The sequence below is a fragment of the Saccopteryx bilineata genome, chromosome 1 (assembly GCF_036850765.1).
Source record: "Saccopteryx bilineata isolate mSacBil1 chromosome 1, mSacBil1_pri_phased_curated, whole genome shotgun sequence".
Taxonomy (NCBI): Eukaryota; Metazoa; Chordata; class Mammalia; order Chiroptera; family Emballonuridae; genus Saccopteryx; species Saccopteryx bilineata.
In genome coordinates this window covers 83470526-83496569 of record NC_089490.1, presented here as the reverse complement: position 1 = coordinate 83496569, position 26044 = coordinate 83470526, and the positions used below count along the sequence as shown (strand labels likewise).

General features: G+C 54.3%; 1 protein-coding gene across 2 annotated transcripts in view; it reads right to left on the bottom strand.

Moving 5' to 3' along the window:
* The window catches only part of SHISAL1 (shisa like 1), a 125015-nt gene that overhangs the window by 24543 nt on the left and 74428 nt on the right, over positions 1-26044 (bottom strand). For both annotated transcript variants that reach the window (XM_066255782.1, XM_066255773.1), the window contains exons 2-4: positions 14259-14354; positions 11664-11877; positions 444-761 (exon numbers count right to left, since the gene is read on the bottom strand). In XM_066255782.1, coding sequence (XP_066111879.1) covers positions 444-761; positions 11664-11877; positions 14259-14322 — 596 coding nt within the window. In that variant the 5' untranslated portion in view covers positions 14323-14354. The remainder of the gene's footprint in view (positions 1-443; positions 762-11663; positions 11878-14258; positions 14355-26044) is intronic.

The window sequence follows — 26044 nt, the reverse complement described above, 5'->3', positions numbered from 1 at the left end:
AGCATATGTGCATGATGGAACCCAGTAACGTGCTCAATTTCTAAGTTCATTCTGAAAAAACTTCTCCCCCCCAGCCCCTCAAAGACTGATTTGCCTCCTTTTACCAAACTGTGAAAATTTGGGAAGCCATCCAATTTCCTCTTTTGCCTTGTCAACCAGGAAACTCACAACTCTGTTTAACACTCAGTGGCAATTACTCCAACACCAGGTCCTACGTGTGATAAACTCACAAGCTGTGTATGCTTCCAAGCTCCATTTTCACCTCTCACTTTGACTTTCTTGTCTAGGCACATGTTACCGTGAGCAACTTCAAATCTTTCTTTGCAAATAACTAGGTAATTGGCAAGTCAAACACAGCAGCTATAATGATCTGGTATTTTCTAAGTTTGCCAGTCAAAGACAAGAGACCCAGGACATTCTGGGACCCAAATGCAACCACTCACCAGGCAGATGAACTCTGGAAGGTCACCAGCGGTGGGCTGTGGGTGTCTCCCTGCAGCGTGTGCACAGCCTGGGGGGCTTGTGGCAGGGGGTCTGGGGGCGGCTGTGGCTGTGGGGCCGGCTGCCCTGGCCGGGGGCCCCGGGCAGGGTTCCCCCACCGCCGGGGGTCCTGTTTCATCCACCGTCCATGAATGCCACAGCGCGCCAGGTAAACCTTGCAAATGTCGTAGTTCATTGCCGAGTAATACAAAAGATCCAGGATCAGCAGCATCAGCACGAAGAAGCCATAGATCCACACTCCCAACAAGGCGGTGTAATTGCTGAGGAAAAACAGAGAGAGGCTATGAGAGGAGACAACAGCGGTCCTGCTCAGGCTGCAGTTAATCAGCTGGGTTGATTAGAGAACATGACAAGGGGCTATTTCGGGGTCCTAGAGAGGAGGGGTGGTGAGAAGTCCTGGCCCCCTCTCCTCATGCTCACCCTCCACTTACTCTCTCCCACTTGCCCTGTCTGCTTCTTCCCAGATCCTGCAATCCACTGCCCTAAACCCTTGTCCCAGCCTGACACCCTGACAGGGATCTCCTGACACCCCAAGTCCTTGGACAGGGATCCTGGGGGGGGGGGCAATGTTAAGCCTTTGACCAGACCATGAAAACCTGGAAAGCCATCCAATTTATCCTTTTGGAAGAAATATTCAGTTGGGCATTTGGTGGACCCTACCTTCACCCCCATGACACCCCCAACATCGGTGCTAGTCACAGACCTGTCAGTTGTCCCTCATAGGTGCCCCCTGCCTGCCTGCCCCAGGGCCTTTGCTTATGCTGTTCCTGCCACCTGGGATACCAGCTCCTCCCCATCTTACTGAACCCAGGGCAAATGCAAGAAGCCTATTGTCTTAGGACAAACTGACTCAAGTTCCAGAGCCATAAGCCCCTGCCCCTCAGCCTCCACAGTGGGCCACCTCACACCCCCACGTGCTGTGGAACTCAGCCAGGGCATCCCACCTGGGCCAGCTCCCTTGCAGTTTGCTCCAATCTCCCTCTTGCTCAGAAGCCCAGGAAATGACACCAGCTCAGCCACCTTCCCCATGCCCCGTGCAGCAGTCACTGGTCCTGGCTGTTCCACTCATTATCTGCCTTTCAGACCTCCCTCTATCCCCTCCCCCAATGAGCCCCTTCAGCAGGTAACACCAGGCTGTGTATGGCCAGGGGTCCCAGGGCTCTGACATCATTTTTCTTACTCATTCACCCAATGCTTCCTACTGAGGGCTGCTCTGCCCCCCAGAAGCACAAATGTGGAGGGTTTTAAGCTGCAAATGATCGCAGCCCCTTCGTGGAGCTTGGCTCCCCAGCTAAGGGGCCTCGTCATCGAGGAGCAGGCCCTGCTAGCTTCAATACTGAGCCTTTGCACAGGCTGTGCCTTCTGCCTGGGCAGCCTTTTCCGATTTCCCTGCCTGACTCTTACCACTGCCTCTCTGAGACCAGCCATGCTGCCCCTCCATATGGGTGGGTCCAGCCCCTCTGGCCTGAGTGCCCCTCAAGCCCAGAGCCCACCACCTGGACTGTGGCCTAGATCCTTCCACCCAGGCAAGGTCTAAGTGCCCACTGTACCCAGGGAGGGCAGTTTCCTGGGGCTGCTGCCCTGGGGCTGCTGCCCTGCAAGCAGTGCTCACCAGGGACCGTGGCTGTTTAAGGAACCAATTTACCAATCACTCAAATGCCACCTCCATCTGTTCGCTGTGGCAGCCTCTGTTCAGGAGGGTGTGCACTGCCCGGGGGCAGAGAGGAGGCACGTCACCGAAAAGCAGGGCCTTGCTACTCACATCCCACATGGAGGGACCCCCCCAGCTCTTGCCAGACAGAGAGGACCCCTCTATGTCCTGAGTCCCCACAGCAGGTCCCTCTGGACCCTGTCTGGAGCCAGGGAACTGGGCCTGGAACCAGGAGGTCTGATTCTGGTTCCTCCTTGGCCCAACTTTGTTGTGTGGCCAGGGAGAATCCCTGCATATCTCTGGGCCTGCAGGAGAGGATGTGAAGCCCCTCCTGGTCTCAGTCACCAGGCTCTGGATCTTCCTGGCTCGGTTCACCCCTGGCGCAGCTGCGGCCTCAGCAGGGAGATGGGGCTGCTCCCCTCCAGCTGCTCCAGCCCCTGGCAGAGCTGGGCCCAGGCGGGGGTTCTCAGTTGCTCATGTGCCCTCTGCCTGAAATGCCCTCCTTCCCCTCACAGGGAGAGGCCTCTGCATGTCCCAAGCACTTAGCACGGAGCTGGAACTGACAGGTACTTGGGGCTGGGTATCTGCTTGAGGAACGAGGGACCAGACAGTTTCTGTCACAGCTGCCCTCCTGCGGTCCCACCTCCAGCCACCACCTCTGTGAGGACTGCAGCTGTCTCAGGGGCTTGTTCAGGCTAAGGCCTAAGTAATTGCCAACCTGATTTCCAGGGGAAGCTACACTCGCCTGAAGGCAATCTGGGTATGAAATTCCTAGCAAGGAGCAGAGGCCAGCAGCCAGTCTGGCATGCTGAGGCAGGAGTCCTGGGTGGACATCCCCAAGGACAGAGGGGGAGGGCCTGGCTCTGGTCCCTACACAGCTGATTCCCTCTCTCCAGCCTGCCCTGGAGCCTCCCCAGGGTTGCTCTAAGCTTCCAGCTTTCCTCAGTGGTTCCCATGGCAGCGCCGAGGGGGCTGAGGGAGGAGCAGGGAGTGGGAGGCAGGGGCAGCTGTTTGCAGATACTGCCCTGTAGAGAGGGCACCTGTGATGCCGGCTGGGGGTGTTGGCTGGACCACGGCTGGCCTGGAACCACCAGGACTGAGAAATAACAGTAATGAAAGCAGCAGCGGGTGTGCATTGCTCTAATGGTTTTACGCATCTTAGCCCATTCAGCACGCACAGCCGGAAGGGAGGATTATTGCCATTGGCCCCACCCCACCCCCGTTTGCAGACGGAAGACTGAGGCTCAGAGGAATTAAAAGACTTGTCCAAGATCTCAGTCATTAAATGGCAGAGCCAGGATTGGAACCCAGCAGTCTAGCTTCGGAGCACACATTTCTAACCACTGCACATACCACCTTGGACAGGTGCCACTCAGGTTAAGCATTGTACCATACTGCCTTGGGCAGGTGCTAGCCAGGTTCTCTGGGCAGACACGACACCTCCATGTCTTTGTCTATGCTGCTCCTCTGCCTGGAAGTCAATCCCTACCTGCTGTACACCCAGCTGGCCCTGCCCCCATGTCTTAGTGTAACTATCACCTCCAGGAAGCCTTCCTTGATGTGTTATACTGGGCTCAATCCATCCTCTGGGGCTCCCAGAGCCACTGGATTTCCCAGAACACACTGTGTTGTCTTTGCTGTTCTGCAGGACTGCACTGTCTGCACCCCAAGACCAGATCTGCTTGAAGCTAGGACCAGGATCCAACTTCTCTTCGTGTGCCCAGAGCTCAGCACAGGGCTGCTCCTGATGTTACTTTAGCTATTGCACAGTGAGTGCTATGGTGAACTGGGCACCATGGTGGCCTTGATAGTAACCTCATCACTGGATTGTATCTTCTTTATGCATGGTCACTAATAGTTAACAGTCCTACTAGCAGTCAGCACACACTCCTGAATCTTTGCAACAGTACTATGAATAAGAAGCCAGTCTCGCAGATTTACAGATGAAAAAATAAAACCCAGAGAGACAAAGTCACTTGCCAAAGGCTACACAGCTGGAAGGGGGCTCTACAGGGATTTGGACCCGGGTCTGTCTGACCTCAGACTGTGCAGAATCTTGGGGAAATCCCAAGGTCAAGTCCAGGACAAATGTCCAGGGATGCTTCCCACACCTGTGCCGTGTGCCCACTTGTCCTGGCACACCTTCCAGCAGGAACTAGAGATGGCTTCCCATCCCCCCATCCAGCATCTCATCATCATGTCCCTTCCCCCATGTGTGTGGGGCTGCTGGGACTGCTGGGTGCTGCTCACTGTGACTGGCACAGACCTCATCACCCTCCCAGCCCAGAGAAGTGAGGGGCACACCAGCAGGAGGTGCTCCCTTTGCTGATGCCCACTTCTCTGCAAGGGAGACCACCCTGGAGGTGGCCACTGGCCGGGAAGCCCAGGCCGTGGACACTGGCCCCGGGCAGTTCTCCTGTCTTCTGTGGTCAGCTGGATCCATGGTTATTGGCTGGCTGGGAGCATCTTGGTTTTTACATTTAATTTTAAAAATGTGATCTGGAAATTAATTCCATCCAAATGCAGGGGTCTTTTTTGAGTGTGTGTGTTTTAAAGGGCAAAAGTTAAAATAGAGGCTGTTTGATGGGGCAAGATGTGAATCCAGCCAAAGCTACAGTTCTTCATTCTATTTTGGGACATTTATTGATTCAAATGTTTTTGGTGTTTCCCAACTAGTAAATGAAACCTCTGATGGAGGAATCTCACCAAATACCTTCCGGGGTCTGGAGCAGGTAGGTCAGCTGGAGGAGCAGCTGCGACCAGGTAGAAGCCCGGTCACCACCCCACAGGCTATTCCAGTGAGGATGGAGGAGGTGAGTCCCCAAAGCTGCTGGGTCAGAACGGGAACATCTGCTCGATCCACCTCACCTAAAGTGTCCCAGCATCGAGCCCTCCTGCGAGGCGGCCAGCTGGTCAGTGCGGCAAGCTGATCTGGTGACTAAATTCTCAGCCCGAGAAGGCAGGGCTGCGTGAATGCAAATACAAGCTCTGCAAAATGCTCTCTCTGTGATCTTGGGAACCGAGCTCTACTTTCCCCATCTGTAAAATGGGGACAACAGCGCTCCTTAGGTGTGGTTGTGATGGTGAGGCTTAATGAGATAACACAGGGCGTGGAGGAGAAAGGGCCCAGAGAGTGCTGGTCCTGTGATTAAGGCGATGATGGAATGCTCAATGATCTAGGCCCAGAAAGGCAAAGTGACTTGCCCAAGGTCACACAGCAAGGCTGAGGTTGTCCAGTGCACAGGAAGAGCATGGGCTTTGGGGCCAATGTACTATAGACCACTGTACTCACTGTCTCTCCTTGCAGGCCTGCCCCCGGGATCTGTCTTATGCCTCTTTCCACCCTGTTGGAAACAGCTTTGGCCAAGTGATGTGCTTTGGCCAAAAAAACAAAACACAAACAAACAAAAACAACAGCAGAAATGTCCTGGCTGCTTCTGAGAGGGAGTCACCCTGTGATTTGACCATCAGTTTTTTCCTTCTGCTATGGGGACATCCTACCCTGATGGGGATATCCTACCCTGATGGGGACTGCCTGGTCAGCTGAGTCCCAGAATGCTCCATGCACAGAGCCACAAGTGACTCAAAAGAGACAGGCTGTGAACCAACAATAAGCCTGGGGATGCTAGAGCCCCAGCGAATCCGGGGCTGCTCACTTTCACAGCATGACTGAGCCCTGCCCTGCTCTGCCGCCTGTGTGCTTTGTGACTACAGGCAAGCTTTCACCCTCTCTGAGCCTCAGCCCCGGCATAATGGGGCTCGTGGGACCTTCCTTATAGATAACACCTCTACATGGATCAACGGCGTTAGTGCGAGGCCCCTCGTGTTGCCCTAAGCGCTCATAAACGTTCACTTGCCTCCCGTCCCTGTGCTGAGAGAGTATAATCAGATGAGGAAACACCGAGTCTAGAACCTCAGTCTTTCCAAGGCTGCCAGTGTGTGTAGGTTTTATGCCTAACGGCTTAATGGCGATGAGCGTCTGATAAGATTATCTGAAGATTCTGACCCCGCTCAGGGGCTGGACTCAGAGCCTGACTGTGCTGAGGGGAGACGTTGGGCCTACAGGACAGGCCCAGGCGGGAAGCCCAGAGCACCGGGTTCTCGGGTCCATAGGCCTGGCCGGCCGACTGCCACTCATTGGCCATCAGCATGGCTGGAGTACTTCTGGGCACTGGGAAAGGACAGCGTTAGGGGAAGAGCTTTCATGTGTGGACAGGGTAGAGTGACAACTCGCACCCCCCCCACCCTCTGAGGCCTCGGAGGGTTCTCTGCAGTCCTAGAAGCTCTCTCCCACGCGCCTAGCCCCTGAAGCCCATCTGCCTGGCGAGGGAACACCCACATATTGCACAAGACTCCACTCGTGCTCCCTGTGCCAGAGAGACATTCCCTGTCTCCAGAAAGAGCTGACCACTAGCCCCTCATGCCCTGCCATGCCCCGTCCCACTTCATGCCCAGGACAGACGCTCCTACTCTTCATGCAGGGCCCTGGGTAGACACTGTGGGCAGCTTGTTCTGAACACCAAGGGCCCCTGTGCCCGTGTGGATGGAAGTAGCACCTTGCCCGTCCGTGGCCTTGGTGGGGCAGCTTCCCTCGCTCGGCCTGCCTTTCCCCGGGCATCCAGAACCAAACACACCATTCCATTCCTCCAGAACACAACTAAATAAGTCGTCAGATGCACTCTGCTTTCACTGTCTCCTGTCTGCCTCCTGGCTGATTCACTGGCAGGGGTGGGGTGGGGGGGGGCACCAGGAAGCCCTTGCCATCTTCATAAAGCCCTGACCTGGGTCATGGCTGCCTTGATCCATCTGGACAGGTGGTCGGCGGGAGCTACCCTGTCTGGGATCCAGCCTCTTGGCTGAGATCTGGTGCTTTCCCCAGCCTCAGACAGCCCTGGCTTTCTAGGTGCATCGAGGGTGGCAGAGCCAATGACCAGAACAAGGGTCCCGGCAGTGTCCCTCAGGTCTTGACTGCATCTAGAATGGAACTGCTCCAGCCTGGGCCTCAGGTCTTCCTTCTTCTCACAGTGAGGATTAATGGCACAACACAGGTGTCTTACCCAGAAGATGACCAATCCAGAATCTCAAAGGGCTGGACAGTCCCAGAAGTAGATGCTCCTGGCTCCCCTTGCACACCCACGGCCACCTGGGACCTGCCAGCCTTGCAGGCCTGTCCCACCTGGTTCACTGACCCATCCCAAGCAGAGCTCCAGGGATCAGCCCTCTTTCTTCCCTCTCCACTGGTCATCTCCAGTCGTTCCCCCCACCCCCGCCACACACTCCATATGGACACTGGACCCTGGTCCAGCTTTGGGCTCAGGCCTTTTCCCCAGGGTCCTTGAGATCAAACAGCTGGGTGGGGGTTTTCAGGGTCTGATCTGAACTCCGACTGGTCATCTCCTGGGTAACCCTGCCTCCCCTCCACTCAGCAGGGCCTCTGTCTTGCTTCTGTAATGTCCCCAGGGGTCCCCAAACTTTTTACACAGAGGGCCAGTTCACTGTCCCTCAGACCATTGGAGGGCCGCCACATACAGTGCTCCTCTCACTGACCACCAATGAAAGAGGTGCCCCTTCCAGAAGTGCGGCGGGGGGCCGGATAAATGGCCTCAGGGGGCCTCAGGGGGCCTCATGCGGCCCGCGGGCCGTAGTTTGGGGATGCCTGTGCCTAGATCCTTTGTCCCATGCACCACGCACCACTCACAAACACAATCCCAGCCTAAAGCCCTCAGGGCCCCTCGGCACCCTCAGGAGAAAGTCCAAGCCTTGCAGACCCTGCTGCCCGCCCCCATGGTTCCCCTTGCTCTTGACACTGAGGCAGCAGAGAACTCTGCCTGGAAATGCTCATCTGTCTGGGCCGTTTGGCTCCCACCTTCCTAGAATTTCAGATACATGGAGTTGAGTACACTCCTCCCTCCTGGGACACGAGGTAGTGGGGGTGGTGGTGCTTGGTGGAGAACAAGGAAGGAGGAATCCCCTCAGAGCAGTGGCTCACCCCTTGGGATGGGGTACCCTGCACCCATACTTGGCATCATCAGGAGACATGGTTGATTGTCACAGCCAGGGCTCTGGGTGGGGCCAGGAAGGCACAGGCAGCCCCCACAGGGAAGGATCCGGCCCAGGTGTCATTGGAGCTGCTGTGGAGATTCCTGTTTTTTGCTTCTGCTCAAATCGGCCTCTTCCAGACCTGGGCTGGCTCTTGGCTCCACCACTGACCGGCTGCCTCAATCAGGCATGTTATTCAACCTCTGCAAGCTTCATCTTCCTTGGGTGTCAAGTGTGTGGAGTATGGGTGACTTCAGAGGAGGAGAGCCTGTCCCCCGCTGCACCCTCCATCGTGCCCTCTGAACTTCAAGAATGAGAACTGAACTAAACCTCGGATCTTCAGGATTTCCATGCTCCCTGAGGGAAGGGCTGTACTTTGTGGTCCAGCTCTTCATCAGTGCGGCCGGGGCCCACTGTGCGGAGATGATGAAATGCTCCATGTGAAATCCTATGTGCACGTGTGAATTATAGAAACCTGTGGGCTTCCCAGACCCCCGTCGCCAGAGCCTTGGAGAAGTCTGGCTGTCTGGCCAAGCTCCTGTCTTCTGTCTGGCTTTTGGTCACAACGACAACATTTTCTGGGTCCTCGGCCCAATCCTAGCACTACTGTCCTCCTGCAGGGAATCAGTCATTGGTTTTATATAAGGTTTGGGTCAGATTCCGGGCCTGATTCCAGCCCCTGTGCCGAGCAGGCCTCGCTGAATGACTTCACAGACAGAATTATTCTAAGGCCTGAACAGATGGGAAGATATTCACCCATGCATTTGAGGAAGAAAGGCTGGGGGGAGCTGGCCACAGCAAGAGGAGGAAAGACTGGACCACAGTCAAATCTCCTGCCTGGCCAAAGGGAAGGGGTGACTTCCCCAAGTGAGCATGGTGTGGTGGCAAACCATTCACGTCCCAACATCAAACAGAGATTGGGACTCAGACCCACCCCACCACCTCCCAGTGGTGCCACAAATCCCTTCAACAGTCACTCAACAAACATACCTTCCAAGTGGACTTCTCCTTACTATGAAAAAACAAAAATATATATATGTATACACACACACACACACACACACACACACACACAGTGGTCTTCATCTGTTGCAGGGATTAGGTTCCAGAAGTATCAACCTTGTATTTATTTTATTATTTATATATTTTTTAAGCTTTTAAACCCTTCCCACACTCTTAGAAACCTTTCCCACGCTCTTTTTATATTGTTTTCAATTTTTTAGGCTAGAAAATGCTCATTTTACCAAAAAAATAATTAAAATAATAAATATATAAAAATACCTATATATTGCAAAATCCCACGTTATAACAAAAAATCCACGATACAAAATTAGATATATATACTTTAAAAATCTGCGATACTGTGAGACCGCGAAAAGTGAACCACAATATGGCGAGGGACAAGTGTGTGTGTGTGTGTGTGTGTGTGTGTGTGTGTGTGTGTGTATTTACTCTGAGAATCAGGCTCAAGAGTTATTAGGAAAATATCTGAAGCATCCTCATTAAATAGAAGAAGATAAGAACATCTGACAATTTTAAAGACTGTGTTACAGATACGTGTCAACATGATTGGACAAGAAAAACAAGTGAGGCACAAAAATTGGAAAACAGGAAGTAGTTATCCTTGTTTGCAAATGGCATAATTAAACCTAAGAGAAACAACTGAAAATATATGACAAAGACAAGAAATTTTAGTAAGGTGGCTGCATATGAAATTCATATATAGAAATCATTACGTCTTGACCTGAACAATAGTTACTTAGAAGAGTTAGTGGAAGAAAAGACCCTATTTATAATAGCCTAAAAAGAAATAAGTAGGGGAAAAATGTGAAAGGTACAATATCTATATGAAGAAAACTCCAAAATACTATGGAAGACAGTTTGAACAAATGGGAAGGCATACATGGTCTTGGATAGGAATATTCAGCATCATGAAAAGTCGGTTCTCCTAGAATTACTCTATGAATTCAACCCAATCTCAGTAAAAAATACCAACAGGATATTTTTTAGGGGAGAAAGTACTACGCAAGCAAGTTCTAGAGTTTCTATAACAAATGAGCCCCGGGAAATAGACCAAGAAGACTTTAAAACATATTAAAGGCACATAGTAGTGACCATAGTGTGGTGCTAGCATATGGATAGAAAGACCAATGGATCTGCTTCATACTTAATATTTAGTACTTAATTCTTTAATACTCAAATTTAATATATTATAGGATCTGATAAATTTGCATTTCACACCAGTGGGGGAAAGATGGACAATTCAGCAAGTGGTGTTGAGACAACTGTCTATCCATTTGGGGGGGAAAAAAAGTTTGATTCCTATCTCACAGCTTACATCCAAATAAATTTCTGACAAAGATTTGAAGGCAAAAAAATTAAAAACATAAAAGAAGTTTAAAAGAATTTTTAATGATCTCAGGGTAGAGAAAGACTTTCTCAGTAGGATATAAAAGCCAGAGAACATACAAGAAAAACAAAATTTGATATGACTTGATTGTAAAAAATGAAAAATTAAGCACGAGCCCTGGCCAGTGATGCAGTGGATAGAGCGTCATCCCGGAGCAACAAGGTCACCATCTCGATCCCGGGATCTCTAGCTTACCCCCAAGGTCACCGATTCAAGCCCCAGACAGAACACATGTGAGAAGAAATCAATGGCACAACTAAGTGGAACAACAAGTTGATGCTTTCTCTTTCTCTCTTCCTTCCTCTCACTCTCAAAAAAAAAAAAAAAAAAAAAAAAAAAGCATGAGAAAAAAAAAGCATCACAAGTGCAAAGACACACTGAGAAAATATTTGTAATGCATATTTCATTCATCTATAAAGAGTTTGCGTAAATAAATAAGAAAATGGCCCAAAATTCCATAGGAAAATGACAAAGGACACCCACAGCTAGCTCACAGTAAAAGAAATACAAATGGCTCTCAAACCTGTGAAAAAATGCTCAGTTTCACTCATAACGAGAGAAATGCATGCTGCTTCAATCTTAGCACATTCTCACCGCTTCTCTCTTACAGTGCTTTCTTTACACTCATTGCAGTCCCCTCCATCAGGGCCCTGGCCTCACGTCTTAATCACCGTAAGGAAAGAGGCTGTGTAGGATTAAGCTCTGGGTCCAGAGTTCAACAAATCAACATTTGTTGAACAAATAATGAATGAAGGAAGGAACTTGGGTCCTGTGGATTCCAGGTCTAAGCATTTTTTGCCTAAAAGCCTTCCACATACTTGACCTCATTCAACTGTGCAGCAGCTCTAAGAGGCAGGCATATGTGCCCACTTCCCAGATGGAAAGACCAAAGCTCATAGGAAAGACCAGGCCAGAAAACCTGGTCTCCCGTACTTCCCAAGGTTCCTTCCAGGCCCACCCATCCTTACCCAACAACCGCCCCAGGAGATGGGGTGTTTGGTTGGCACCCTGCCTTGACGGGTGCCCAAGGCAGGGCATATGTGGCTGCAGCATGGCACTTACTTGTGCATGTAGCCCTCGGAGCCCGCCGTGAGGTTTGCCTGCATCACCGCCTGGAACTCGGTCTCGTTGCAGCAGTATTTGAACACCGTGTTGTTATGATGACAGCAGAGAATGAAGGTCTTGTTATCCGAGAGCCGAGGGCAGTGGAAGCCAAAGTGGTAGTGGCCTTTGTGGTCCGTGTACGGCTCACAGACCCGGAAATGTGCGGATAAGACTGGAAAACAGAGTCACTAGGCTCGGTGGGGTCCTTCACCAAGCCGTACGCACCAGGGGCGGGGCCTGCTGGGTCTGTCCTGGAGTCCTGCTTGCCTCATCTTTCCCCGGAGGGTCCAGTGCAAGCCTCACCTTTGTCAGGAAGGCTCCTCTGGTCCCTCATCACCTCCCTTTGGGACTGGGGGCTCCTTGTGGGCAGGGCTCTATCTGAATCCTCCAAAGGGCTCTCTCTAGCAGCTCTGCACACAGCAGGTGCTCCACTGGGCAGCCCTGAGTCTGGCCTCACTGGCTCTATCTCATTGTATCTACTTGGCTACTCTAGCAGGCAGGTCTGAGATCCCACTTAACAGAGGCTCAGAGACATACAGTGACCTGCCTGGGCTGAACAGTGGTGGCAGAGCGGGAATCCACCCAGGCCTGTGCAGCTGTGGGAGCCCCCTCCACACCACTGTCACTGGCCTTAACAACCTGTGCCGCTGTGTGGTCTGGAGGGACCTGCTGACAAGTCTGAGCTGGCCTGGGGAGCGGTGAGCAGCAAGGGTGCAAGAACCGGTCCCCTTGTGGAGGAAGAGCACCCCTTCATAGCCTGGTTTCTGCTAACGCAGTGCCCTGGACCTGATGGTTCCCAGGAGCCTGCCCTGGCACCCCCCACCTCCCAGTGACAGCTGGCCTGGCCCCTATTCAGCCACTGACGCTGCTGCCAACTCAGGATGGTGTTTGCCAGGAGGGCCGATGGTGATAAACGGGAGAGAAAGCCTGAGCAAATATAACAATGGAAAAACCTGGAGCTTCTGTCTCGGGCTTAATTAGTATCTTCATAAAAGGGATCGCTGTATCTAATTTGTATCACTGAAAGGGACCCTCGGCTGAATTCATTTCTCCGACCACAAAGGTCTGGTTTTGCACAAACTCCTCTAGCTAACTGAAAGCTCTGTCTCCAGGAGAGAGGATTAGGATGCAACCCACACAGCGCCTGCTGTCCACCCGGGCTGTCTGAGGGGAGTCCCAGCTGGGCTGGGCTGGCTTGGGCAGCCTTATGAAATCCTGTGCCCCTGCCCCACGTCCAGCACCTGCTTCTGTGAAGATGGACGTGACCACTGTGGGAGGAGGGCCCCAGACCCCCTTCTCAGCTTCCACCTTGGGAAACAGAAGGCCTCTCATGGGATGCAGAGGTCACTAAAATAACCTAGGAGAGCACACTTTCTCATTTAATCCCATGTACTCCCATTGTACAGAGGAAAAAACTGAGGCCCTGAGCAGTGGTCTCAAAGTGTGGACTGCCACATTTTGCAGCCTCTGTGGACTGGTAGGAAATGTAGGTTCTTGGACCCCTCAGCAGACTTTCTGAATAGAAAGGCTAGGCTGGGGGTGGGCTGGGGGTGGGGAGCAGGAAGCGCTGCAGGAGATGCCAGTGGTCGGCTTGGATTGGGACCACCTAGCCTAGGGGAACGGCATGATGAAGGCAGGAAATGAGCAAGGGGGCATGAGGGCGTACAGAGAGAGAGACACAGGGAGAGAGACAAAGAAAGAAACAAGAAGAGACAGAAGAAGAGAAAGAGAGAGAAGGTGAGGGAAAGAGAGACAGAGAGGGAAAGAGAAAGGGAATGAGAGGGACAAAGAAACAGAGGAAGAGACAAGGAGACAGAGAGGAAAAGAGAGACGGAGGAAAGGAGAGACAGAGATGGAGAGACAGACAGGGACAGAAAGACGGAGAGAAAGACAGAGACAGGGAGATAGAGACAGAGAGGAGGCGCCTGGGTCAGGTCAGGGCTAAGCCAGCCAGGCCTTGCCCGGGGCCACCTTGCTGTTGGGATGAGGGCTGCTTCTGTGCTCAGCTGGCCCGACTTGGGAGAAGCTGAAGGGCTTGGTTTCTGCCCAACCCCATAAACAGGTGAGTGAAGGCCCACCTGCAAGCCCAGCTGAGGCCAGGCATGGGGTGGCCTAGGAGGCTGGTGGGCACTGGGCGGTGGGGCCCCAGCGTCCCGCTGCCATGGTTCAAATCCCAGCCCCTCACATGCTGTGTTGTCTCAGGCTAGCCAGCTCCCTCTCTGAGCCTCGGTATCCTCAGGAGTCGGGGAGAGAATTCAAGTACAGTCCTCTCCCAGGCTGGCTGGCAGCCATTGTTAACTCACCCCTCCACCCCACCAGTGTCCGAGAGGATGTCTCAGCCTCGCTCCTGGGCAGGTGCGTGGGGTGCAGCACACAGTAGGGTGTCATTGTGTGGCACTGAACAGCAGCTCCTCATGACGGGGATGCCAGTGGGGCCAGGGACTGGGGGCACCCCCAGTCAGCACCCGGAACCCTGGCTGGGCTGGCAGGGACCCGGGAAGGGACTCCCTGCCCTCCTCACCCCCTCCCGTGGAGCCCCCGTGGAGGCTCTACCTGCGGAGATCAGCAGCGAGAGGACGGTGAGCACGTTCAAGGACCGCTGGCCACAACTGGTCATCGTTTGGCTTGCATCGGTCCGTCCAGAGCTGCCTGTTTAACGAAACCCGGAGAGGCTGGTATGGGCTGCCTGTCGGCGGTGGCGGGGGACAGGCACTGGCTGTGCTGCCCACAGCGGGGGACACAGGGTGGGCAGGGAAGCGAGTTTGCTGGGAGCAGGCGCTGGGCGGTGGCGGATGGAAACACGGCATCCAATTTCCTTTCTGGAATGAATGACCTTCCCCCACCAGTCAACTGTCACCTCCTTTTCTTTTCACAGCAAAATGAGACTTAATCAAAGGATGGGTGGTAGGGCGGTGGAAATAACCGAAGGGCAGGCCAGGCCGGTGGGCAGGGTGAGCCGCGGGGGACTGAGAACAGCTGACTGACTCACGCAGGGGGCCTGGGGGGAGCTCCTGACCCTCCAGGGCTCACAGGACCCCGGTCTCCCTGCTGTGTCGCTACCTCTGACCCTCCGGGGCTCACAGGACCCAGGTCTCCCTGCTGTGTCGCTACCTCTGGCCCTCCGGGGCTCACAGGACCCAGGTCTCCCTGCTGTGTCGCTACCTCTGGCCCTCCGGGGCTCACAGGACCCAGGTCTCCCTGCTGTGTCGCTACCTCTGGCCCTCCGGGGCTCACAGGACCCCGGTCTCCCTGCTGTGTCGCTACCTCTGGCTTTCATCAACCCCTCTGCAGGTGTGAGCCGGGCCAGCCACCTTCCAGGCATGAGGAACACAGCAGTGAACTAAACAGAAAGTGTCCCTGCCCCGTGGGCACCCTAGTGACAGCACACAAACAGATGAATGTTTAAAATGCCCTGAGGCCCCTGGGGACACACCCTGAAGAACCGGGACCGGAAGGTCCGCAGCAGCACAATTCACAGAGCCAAAAGGTGGAAACATCCTAAGTGTCTGTGGATGGATAAACCAAAATGTAGTCTGCCCACACAATGGAATATCACTCAACCTTAAAGAGGAAGGAAGGCCTGTCCCTTGCTACAACGCGGGTGGACCCTGAGGACATTAGGCCGAGTGAAAGAAGCCAGTCATACACGGACAGATTCAGTGTGATTCCACTTCCACGAGGTCCCTGGCATAGTCGAATTCATCGAGACAAGCCGGGAAGTAGAACAGTGGTCACCAGGGGCAGGGGGAGGGGCAGGGGGAGTGAGCGCTGAGCGGAACCCTTTCAGGTTGGGAAGATGAGAAAGTTCTGCAGATGGACGGGGGTGATTGGTGCACAACAAAGTGACAGTACTTAATGCCACTGAAAGGTACACCTACAAAGGGCTAAAATGGTAAATTGTATGTTATATGTGTTTCACGACAGTAAAACAATCAAGGAGGGGAGATGGAGCAAGGTGGGTGGGGGGAGTGCAGCACGCTGATGGGGGCGCTGCTTGAGGCAGGGCAGTCTGGGTGGCCTCACTGTGGAGGTGACAACTGAGTAGTCTTAGGTGAGGCCAGAACCCGCAGTGCGGTTCTTTGGAAGAGCACCGCAGACCAGGCTGTGGCCCCTCTGACTTCCCAGACTGTCCCAGGGCCCCGGCTCAGGCCTGGCCCCGGGGCTGAGCTCCGGGAGCCACCAATAAGCTGGCTTGTCTTCACTATCAGAAGCTGGCAGCCTGGCAGGGGAGAGTGCAGGGACACCAGCCGAGCCCAAGGTGGCTCTGAATGCTGCTTAGTGACAGAGCAGGAAGCCACCAGGGCGATCCAGACACTGGAGACTTCAGAGCAAAGAGACCGGGCCAGGCTCAAGGCCAAGGTCAGGAAGCTCAGGATCCCACCCTGGTTCTGCTCTCGGGTCCCAGTCTTCTCACCAGCGGCACGGGCAGTGTGTTGGCACCAGGAGCCCTTCTGAAGTTTGAGCCAGAATTTAAAAAGAGGGGATGGGTGGCAAGACCCAAGGATAAAGCTGAAATGCCTTACCACGATGATGACTCCTGGGGACACTGTGTCCCACCCTATCTTTCCTGTGGGCTCTCTGCTCCCACCCCTGAGCCTGCTCTGCCCCACAGGCTGTAATCTGCTTAATTGCTCTGAGCCTGGGCATCCTCCACGCCTCCCTCAGGGCCCTCGGGGAGGATGAAAGAGATTAAAGCATTTGAAAGTGCTTAGGAAAGGATTTCTATTGGGGAACCTAGGGATCAGCCCTGGAAAATGCACTGGGGTTGGGGGGAGAAGTGGAATGGTGGAATGACAAGTCCTCTGAGATGACTCCCCTGCCAGTGTAGCCCCGTTCTACAGAAGGGGAAGCTGAGGCCCGCTGAGGGCAAAGATGAGTCTCCAGACTCCAGACCCTCTGGCCCCTGTAGGGTAGAGCTGCCCCACTTTTAAAGCTAAGGCTCAAATCAAAGAGCTGGTAGGTTTGTTCAATGAATGCCAGAAGGAAGAGGAGTCCACCTCTGCCTTGTGCCCAGCCCTCTCTCCTGCGGCCCCCACTCCCTACAAACTCCTACATCTATAGGATGTGGGGTTGTCACTCACACCCTGGGTGCCCTCCCCTCATTCCTGTGAGTCCAAATCCTGCACCACCTTTAGAAGCTGCTCTAGTGCTACCTCCTCCAGGAAGCCAGCCTTGATTCTATCAGCTACAAGAAGTTTATCTCTCCACTGAGATCTATCGTTTTCCATCTCTTCTTTCATTTATGTATTAATTCATTTATTCATTCATTGGTTCTCTCAAAATCTACTCACTGACCGCTGATTAGGAAGGAAGGGAGTCCTTGCCCTCAGTGCACTGGGCAAGGACGCCCACCTGTAATACCTTGGGCTCATGCATAATACCTCCAGGGCTTACTCTATCAACTCAGGAGAGTCCTGGGCCAGGACATGGCTAGATGGAGATCATGGCCACAGAGCTTGGGCTCCAAAGTCCCAGAGACTGAGTGAGAATTCTCAGCCAGCTGACACTGGCCCCGGGCCCTTGGGACTATCTCGGGAGCTGACTGTTAGGGCCTATTGTAAGGGATTCCCTGGCTTGTGGGCGTGCAGGTCCCACACAGTGGCTGCATCTGTTCCCTGTCCAGCGGTGCCTTCCTTGTGGTCTGTTCAGTGTCTTGTCCACTCCTAGGGCTGCTGGACCAAGGTCAGGGTGCGGAGTCTCTGGGTTAGGGGGATCCTGTCCTACCTGTCCAGGCTCCCAGGGCAGCTCTGGTACCAGAATTGAAGGCGGAATTTGTTGTAGAAGAAAACCCACCCCCCAGGAAGTTACATAAAATTCATAAAATTCCCTTTTTAACATCGGAGGCAGCAAAGCTTGGAAGAGAGCGCCCCATCCCTGGCTGATCAAAATCTCCATGGCTCAGCAGCTGGTAGCTGTGATCCCGGTTAGGTTTCCATGAGAGGGATCACACAATCAATAGCCTTGACATTCACAAGGCCAAAGCCATCCCCTCCGCCCCTCTGTAGGGTCAGCAGAGGGCGACTTGGGCTCAGGGACTTTGAGCTTGAGTGAGGATGGCATGTTATGCTGTCAGGCACCCCCACCTGGGACACACACAGGTGACATCTTCAGGAAGCTGCTCTAGCAGCGGTGGGCATAAGGGCCGGAAGTTGTGAGCACCCCGCCCCGCCCCGCCAGGCTCTGCTTCTGGGTGCTGCAGCCCCAGTGGCGGCTGCCCGGGGTCTGCTTTCGCTGGCTGAGTTCTTCATGTGTACTTGACTCGGGCTTTCCACCGTGTCACCTCAGGTAATCCCTATCAGCCGGGGAGGTGGAGCATCAAACCCCCATCTCATGAAGAAGGAAACTGAGGCTCAGACAGGTTGAAATGACTTGCCCAAGGTCACACGGCCACTCAGCGGCTCAGAGAGGCTAGCCCAGCCTCCAAATGTATTCCCTCTCCCAGCACTGTGGGAGTATCCAGGGCCCCCCCGAGGCCCGCCGGAAAGCACATGTACCACAGAACAGATTAGATTTATCATCCAGGTTCTATTTCTTTGAAAATTGGTAAGCTGCCCATGATGGTCGCTTGTGGCCAACAATAAAACTCAAATTGCTGTGAGAACATTCTGGAGGAGTGGGACTCTCCTGAGCTGACTGCATCCACAATCACGAGTCAAGCACGCCTCTGCGGCCTGCCCCCAGGGTCAGCCGGGGACTGCTGTTCCCAGATTTGAGGATTATTTTTAAACACCGAATTTGGCGAGGCCAGAGAGGAGAGGAAGGAGGGCATATGAAGAGAAACAGAGCTGAAGAAGATGAATTAAACCCCAGCGAGAACAACAGATCCTTTTTGGGCAGGCAGGCTAAGCACGGAGAGGGACAGCAAAGCCTTGGTATTGTGCAGCAAGGGGCTGCCTGCCAGGGACACTCAGGCCTGGGTCCTGGGGCCTAATATTCTCAGCATCTGGCCCACCCATTTTCAGCCTGCCACGCCTTCCAGTGGGCGTGACCAAAGCACATCCCTCCGTCCTGGACCAAGTCAAGGGCCACACTGCCTGGGGCCAAGTCCTGGCTCCACCTTCTGTAACCACACCCCATGTGACCTGGGACAAGTCTCCTTCCTCAGTTTTCTTGGCCTTAGACTAGAAACCAAAATAGAATCTAATCGCTGTGACAATCAAATGAAGAAATGCATGAAAGCACTCGAAACAGGCTGGCACACAGTGGGTGCTCCCAACGTGCCCATGGCCAGTGCTGTCTCTGCCCAAGCCTTGCCCACCAATCCAGGTCTTAGGTGACCCCCAGGGCCAGCTGTCTGATTACCACTTGCCTCTTGAGGAGTCTTGGTGGCCTCAAGCTCAAATCCACACTGACCGTAGCTCCCCCACCCCCAACCGTGTTGTCCTGGCCCTGGCTGCTGCTTCTTCCTCTCTGCTCCTTCAGTTCAGCCTGCTGGGATCTATCTGCCTCTCCTTTGGGCCTTTGCACATGCTGTGCCCCATGCTTGGGACACCCTTTCTCTCCTCTCCTGCTTGGGCATTCTTTTTATCATTAATAGTAGTATGACTACTATAAATTAGCAGTTAAACAAAGACAGGGCTCTTTGGGGCCTCACAAACAGGCCTGTGGGCAGAAGGTGCCCAACAAACAGACAGGTACTGAAACTAACAGTGGGAAAACAGCAGCTAATGGCTATGGCATGCACCCTGGGTGGGGAGTGGGCTGAGCAGAGGCCCCTCACTTCTCGCCATACCCCAGGCCACAGTATCACCTCCCCAGGGTGCAGATGGAAGGTGAGGGGAACAACCAGGATTCAAACCACATGCCCCACTCCTGCGCCCTGTCTGCACTGATGGATGAGCGTGTTCATACCCCGGCAGCACACACTATACAACATGCACACGTGTGTGAGTACACATGGTATCAGCGGCAAGCTTTAACCTCCAGCAAATTCCCAAGTTCCCAGGGCCTCTCTCCAGTGGCGCCAACCTAATCCCAAGTCTGTGGACGTCTGTTTTCAGAACAACATCCACTTGGAGGTTATAAAATCACCCTCTGAAACATTAAGTCTGGGAATAAACACATCGGGAGGCATGACACCTGCGTGCAGCAAGACCAGTGTCCTCCTGACCCCACATGCCCGCAGGAGGGGGCAGCAGGCAGCAGGGAGGTAGCATGCCTTGTGCCTGTGCCCTGAGGTGGCTGAGCACACACACAGAGGACAGACTCTGGTTGGAGAGCGGCATGTTCACAGGCAGCCCAGACTCCGGGCTACAAGCCCTGTAGTGCTGACCACTGTGAACTGAGCCCTTGCTGGTGCCCAGCCTTGTGTCAGCCCCTCGCCCACAACCTCTCGTTTAGCCTCACGCAGGCCTTGAGGTCCCACATTGTTCCCTTCTCAGTGGCCGGCACCCCTCCCCACGCAGACCTGCAAGCCAAGCCTGTGCCTCCCCCAACCCCCACCGCCGACTCCTCCATCTTCCCCTCACCAAGCCATCAAGCTCCATGGGGCTGCCCTGAACTGCACTGCCCCCTGCGACCCATCCTCATCTGAAGCGGAGGCCTTCAAAACGCAAGTCCCACCACTTCAGCCCCTAGTTAAAACCCTCCAAATGCCTCCCACAAGGCATCAGGGTGAAAACCAGACTTCCGTCAGGGTCCTGGTGCTTCTGGTCACACCGGCCATCCTCCAGCCCCTCCCTCTGCCCCCTCCCGCCCCGTGCTGTGCCTTCCCTTCACCTGGCCAATTCAGCCAAAGCTCCCAGAGCCTGTGTCCTCCAAGAGGCCTTCCCTGACCTGGCACACAGGCGCTCTGCCGTGGGCACTCACCACCCGTCCACCTTCCCTCTGACCACGGATGCTGGTTTATAGTTGCGCGCTTGGCACAGTGGCTCTCCGGGCAGTGTCTGTCCTCTCCACTAGATCACAACCCGGACAAGGGCTGGGACCGAGGACTGGTGACATAATTTGCATAGTCCGGTGCAAAATAAAAGATGGTGAGCCCTTTGCTCAGAAATGACTGAGCATTTCCAGACAGTGACGGCAGGTCACCAACCTGAACTCAGGCCCGGCTCGACCTGGGATCTGAGATCTGCCGCTGACTTGCTGAGCAGTCTGGGCAAGTTAACTTCTCTGGCCTCAATATCCTCATCTGTAGAATAGGAACCAGGGAACCCACCTTACTGGGGTACTGAGGAAAGACGGAAAGGGCCACGAGTGCTGGAGGGACACCTGGCACATCTAGCCAGGGCTCCAGGGCGAGTTTCTCTGGAGCCGCCCACCGCTGTGCTCCCACTGCTGACGGCTTAGGGGCCTGAGGGCTGCCTGTGTGCCCCCTTAGCAAATGAGTGTCTGAACAGCACGCCTTCCCGTGTGCGGCTTCCTTCCTGCTGTGGCTGGGCCTCCCACCCCACCTGCTGGTTAACTGCCTCCCTGCCTGGTCCAAGCTCCTCTAGGGGGCGGTGAATCTGTGCCTCAGTATTCCCCCCCACACACCATGTTTTTCATACAGTAGGTGCTGAATAAATGTTTACTGCTCCACCATGCTTTTCACACAGTAGGTGCTGAATCAATGTTTACTGCCCTAAAAGTAGAGACACCACCCGAATGGATGCCAGGTTCACGTTGTTGCAAACAGCAAATTTGCAGACCGAGGCAGAGGCTTTGGTGAAACTCCTAAATTCTGCTGTCACTGCCACGAGTGACGTTGAGCACCAGCCTCTTGGAGGAAATGCTCACTTTAGCCAAGAAATCTAACCTCCTGGGCTCCAGTGGGATGGCTCGGAGCCCTGCATCTGCAACCCTGGCCCCCGTTGCTCCCCGTGTGAGGCAGGCATGGTAACCCTTGCTCCACGGGGCCACTGTGGGGTCAGTGCGGGAGGGAGAAGCATGCTCTGCAGATGGCATGGGGGGTGGGGTGGAGTGTCGACACAAGTGTTATAATTGGGACAGGGTGCCACCAACTCCCTCCCTGACTGGGCCTTCTTCCCTCAGTGACACTTCCACCTGCCCCTGCCTGCAGGCTGGACTCTGGGTTCCAGTTCTAACCCCGGCGCGTTCTATGGCTCCCTCTCTCAAGCCCTCCCCCTGGGGCAGCTCTGCCCTCACCGAGTCCTCTGCATACATCACTTTCTTGAATCTTTGAGGTGGGCCCCGCTGTTCCTCCCCCCTGCACAGGTGAGGAAACTGAAGCCTGGGGAGGGGACAGGTCTGCCCGAGGGCACATCACTGAAGGAGGCTGAGCTGGACATCCCCACCCTGCAGAGCCCCAGGGGGATGGACACCCTGCCCCTCCTCCCCAGGCCACAGGGCCACAGCTCCCATGCCAGCCTGCTTCCTCCTGGCGAAGGGGCAGGTTCAGTTGAGGCCATCACGGGCCCTCGGCAACCCAGCCACCCTCTGCCTCACTCTGTTCTCCTGAATTATTTGGCTGCACCATGAAGATAAAACAACCCTGGAAATCCCAGCAGCATTTATTTTTTCTCACTGGAGAAACACAAAAACAACACATGAAGAATGAATCATTTAAATGTCAGATGAAAGAGGAAAGACAGACATGCAGAAGGCCTGTCAGGACGCTTCTCTCTGATGCTCGGGCATCTATTCTTGTCCCTGCATGTGAGGGCCCCTGGTCCAGGACCCTCCTTCATGGGGAAGAATGCTGAGCCTCCGTTCCCCTTCTGTACATGGGGATAACACACTCACCTTGAAGGGGCATTAGCATGGGCGGAGGAGCTGATTCAGGCATTCATTCATTTATTCCACACTGACTGTGGTGCTGGGTGGACACTGGGCTGGGTACTTCACACTATGTGGCAGGCTGAACAGACCGCCCCATTCCTATGAAGCCAACCAAATACGCACTGCCATGAATCCCGGCATCCTGGTCTGGGTGGGGGGCCGCGAGGAAGCCGAGAGCTGACAGGCAAGCCAGCCTTATCCAGACCAGGTAAGTGTGAGCCCAGCACATGCGCAGGATGAGGGGGACTGGGCTAAGGAGGATGCCAGGGCAATGAGAGCTGAGGCCACAGCAGCAGCCAGGGCCCAGCAGAGCACTCCAGGCCCCTGGCCACCCCACGAGTCATGAAGACCACCATAAGCTCGGGTGGTGGCCCTCTCATTGAGAAAGAGGCGGGAAGCAGAGCAAAGGAGGAGGAAAGTGACAAGTGACATGGGGAGGGAGAGACATTTGAGCACCTAGTGTGTGCATTGTTGGGCTTGCTTGTGATAGGGAAGGGGAGGGGACAAGGAAGAGTGGTGCTAGCTCAGCTCACACAGCAGCCAGCCATGACCCCGAGAGGGTCCCCTGGGTCTGTCCAACCTGTCCTCTGCCTGGCCAGCCAGTGTGCACACAGGATGAGAAGGCCATCCGAGAGCTCAGTGGAAGGGGAGATGGAGAGTGTGCTGTGTCCAAAGCAGCGGTACCGGGGCTGGGGTGGGGGGCTGAACTAGGGAGGAGCTGGAAGGGAGAACACAGGTGGGGGTGGGGGGCGGCTGGAGTTGGTCTAGGCCAGGTGTGGCCAACAGTCTTTGCCCCCGGGCCAGATTAGAAAGAAAACTTTTTCTATAGGCCCGATGAAATATTAAAATTTAAAAATGTTAAATACAAAAACGATTCGTTTAAGTAAACAAAATTTTATTATGTAATTTGTTTATGAAAAATGTAAGTAATTTAGTACAACAAATTAACAAAAAAAATCTTTATAATGAAATTTTTTTAAAAAATAAAGAAGTATCGCGAATCCATTTGACCAATTATTGGAAGTTAACCCTAGATTAGTCACACGCAGAATTCTTTTCCACGTATCACTATCTTCTTAAATATCCCGATTTCCAATAATCAAAGACGCTTCCGCTTCTGAGTAGCTGAGATTTTAACTTTCATTGTTGTACAATGGTTAGATATTATAGTTTATGTATAATGATTTAAAAGTACCACTTATTTCATTTCCACAGTGGGTCGTGCAGAGAATATTAAAAATTTAATCACAGGCCACATAAACTCATTATGCGGGCTGGATCTGGCCTGTAGTTTGTATGTTGGCCATGCCTGGTCTAGGCTGTACCCTCATGCTCCCCCCTATGTCCTGTCCTCCCTCCTAGATTGCCCATGAACCATGGAGCTTGTCCCAAGCATTTGACCCCATATCACCACTCTCTGTGCTAGGCTCTTGACACGAGGACACTGAGGCACAGAGATGTGCAGTTACTTGCCCAAGTCACACAGCAGGTGGTCCAGCACCAGCATCTCTGTGCCCCTGCAGGGCTCACAGCCTCTCTGCCCAGAGCCTGTGCTCCCCCCCACCCCAGCACAGCCTTCCCTGGGGCCTCACAGCCTCCTGTGACTGAGGGTCACCTTCCCAAGGCTGGGCACTTATCCAGGGCAGAGACCCTGGCATATGGCTGGGCTCCGTGAGGGTCTGCTCTCAAAGGAACATGTGTCTGTGCACGGTGTGAATCTGGGGACTTCCTGGGACATCCTCATTTGCCCATCTATGGCTGCCGGCATCGCTATCAACCCTAAACCCCAAATAAAAGTAGGGCGGCTTGGGCAGGCCTTGTATAGGCAATGGAGCCTTTCCATCACGCGGCTGTCTGTGCTGAAAGGAGCTCAGCTTGCTCCTCGGGGGTGGATGGGGGTGGGGGAGCTGGAGAGACCAGTCCTGTATCACCTAGTCACCTGGCGGGAGCCCAGCTCAGGCCTGGGGCCTGTGGCTGTCTTCTGGTTACTGTCCCCTCAGCCAGGCTCCAGTCTAACTGCATCCTGTGTCTTCACAGCACCCCATCAAGAGTCCCATTTTTCAGGTGAGCAAATTGAGGAAGTTCCTGTGAGATCTCGCAGCTAGGAAGCAGCTGAGTCGGGGTTCCAGGCGCCACACCTGGGTTAAAGCTCCCATATGTGTGTGATTCCCTCCCTGAGCCCACAGGCTCAGCTGGCACCCGTGGGTGACACCACCGCTCGAGCCCTCCTCCATGCCAGGCCCTGCCCCAGTGAGGTGCGCACTTGAGCGCATTCAGTCCCCACATCAGCCCTCTGAGGAAGGAAACCGAGGCACAGAAAACCCCAGACGTGCGACGGGGCAATGTTCGTCTGACTCTAAAGATGGGCCGACCCTCCTGGATGCCCTCCATACACACCCTTGGTTACCCTACACGTAGAAATTCCTTTATTCACCTTTGACAAAGGTTAGAACCACGACACAGCCCAGCCTGCCTGGCAGTCCAGGGCCAGAGGCACTGGAGGAGTTCAACCCACAGCAAGCTCAGGGAGGCCAGGAGAGGTCACTCCACAACAGCATGTGCACGTGGCAGGTGTTCAGTGAGTCTGCGACGCCGGGCACCAACCTCCACCTGCACCAGGATTGTTCTCAGAAACATTGTTTATAGGAGGGAAACCCTGGAGACACATGGATGGATGGGAAGACACATCTGGAACACTCGACAGCTGCCAGAATGGGCCGCAACCACTAGGAGTGTCACAGGGCATTGGAGCAACACTGGACTGAGGGAGGGCTCTATGTCCCCGGATTGCACTCAGTCTGACCCACATGACAAGGCTGGAAGGAGCTGGAGAAACTTGAACCTCTGAAGAATGCACAAAGCTGTGCCAAAACGCAGAGGGGAGCAGAGGTAATGGTGGTGGGTCCTGTGGGGACAGGGGGAGGGGAGGGCACACGGGCCCAGGTTCCAGCCTTCACATTGGGTGCCAGGTGTGAGGTGTATCCCTGGTGCTGGGATTGTCCGATTCCAGTAAGGATTTTTCTTCATGGGAATTCTTGGCCTTCGCCTGCTGAGTCCCAGCACCCTGTCCCTTTGCCCTGTGCCTGTTTTCTCATCTGTATATTGAGGATGCCCACTCATGAAATGTCCTCCTATTACAGAGACTTCACCTGACCAGATGGACCCTGATGTGATCCAGTCACAGAGCCCCACTGCTGCCTTTTATCTGCCCGGGCAGGGGGCTGGGCCCCTGGGAGGCTCGTCTCTTCCTCTGTAAGTGGGTGCCCAGCCCCTCTCTGTTCCTCCCAGGTCGTGGGAAGGTGAGGGAGATGAAGAGTGTTCTGGGCACAACGTGCCCTTGACCATTCGCAGTGATGTCAAGTGATTCAGGGGTGACGGGACAAGTCTCTGCCTGAGGACACGCCACCACGGCCAGCAGCTCTGCAGATACCAGCAAGGGACGACAGCAAGCCCCACTGGGTGCCACGCGCTCTTGGCTGTGCCCTTCACACCCTGGCCTCCCCCGGCTCCACAAAGACAATAGCATTCTGCATCTGGCCAAGGTGTTCCTTCTACTAACAGCAGGACCTGCTGTGGAGTCCAGATATGAAACAGACCAAGCCAGGTAACCCAACTGGGGC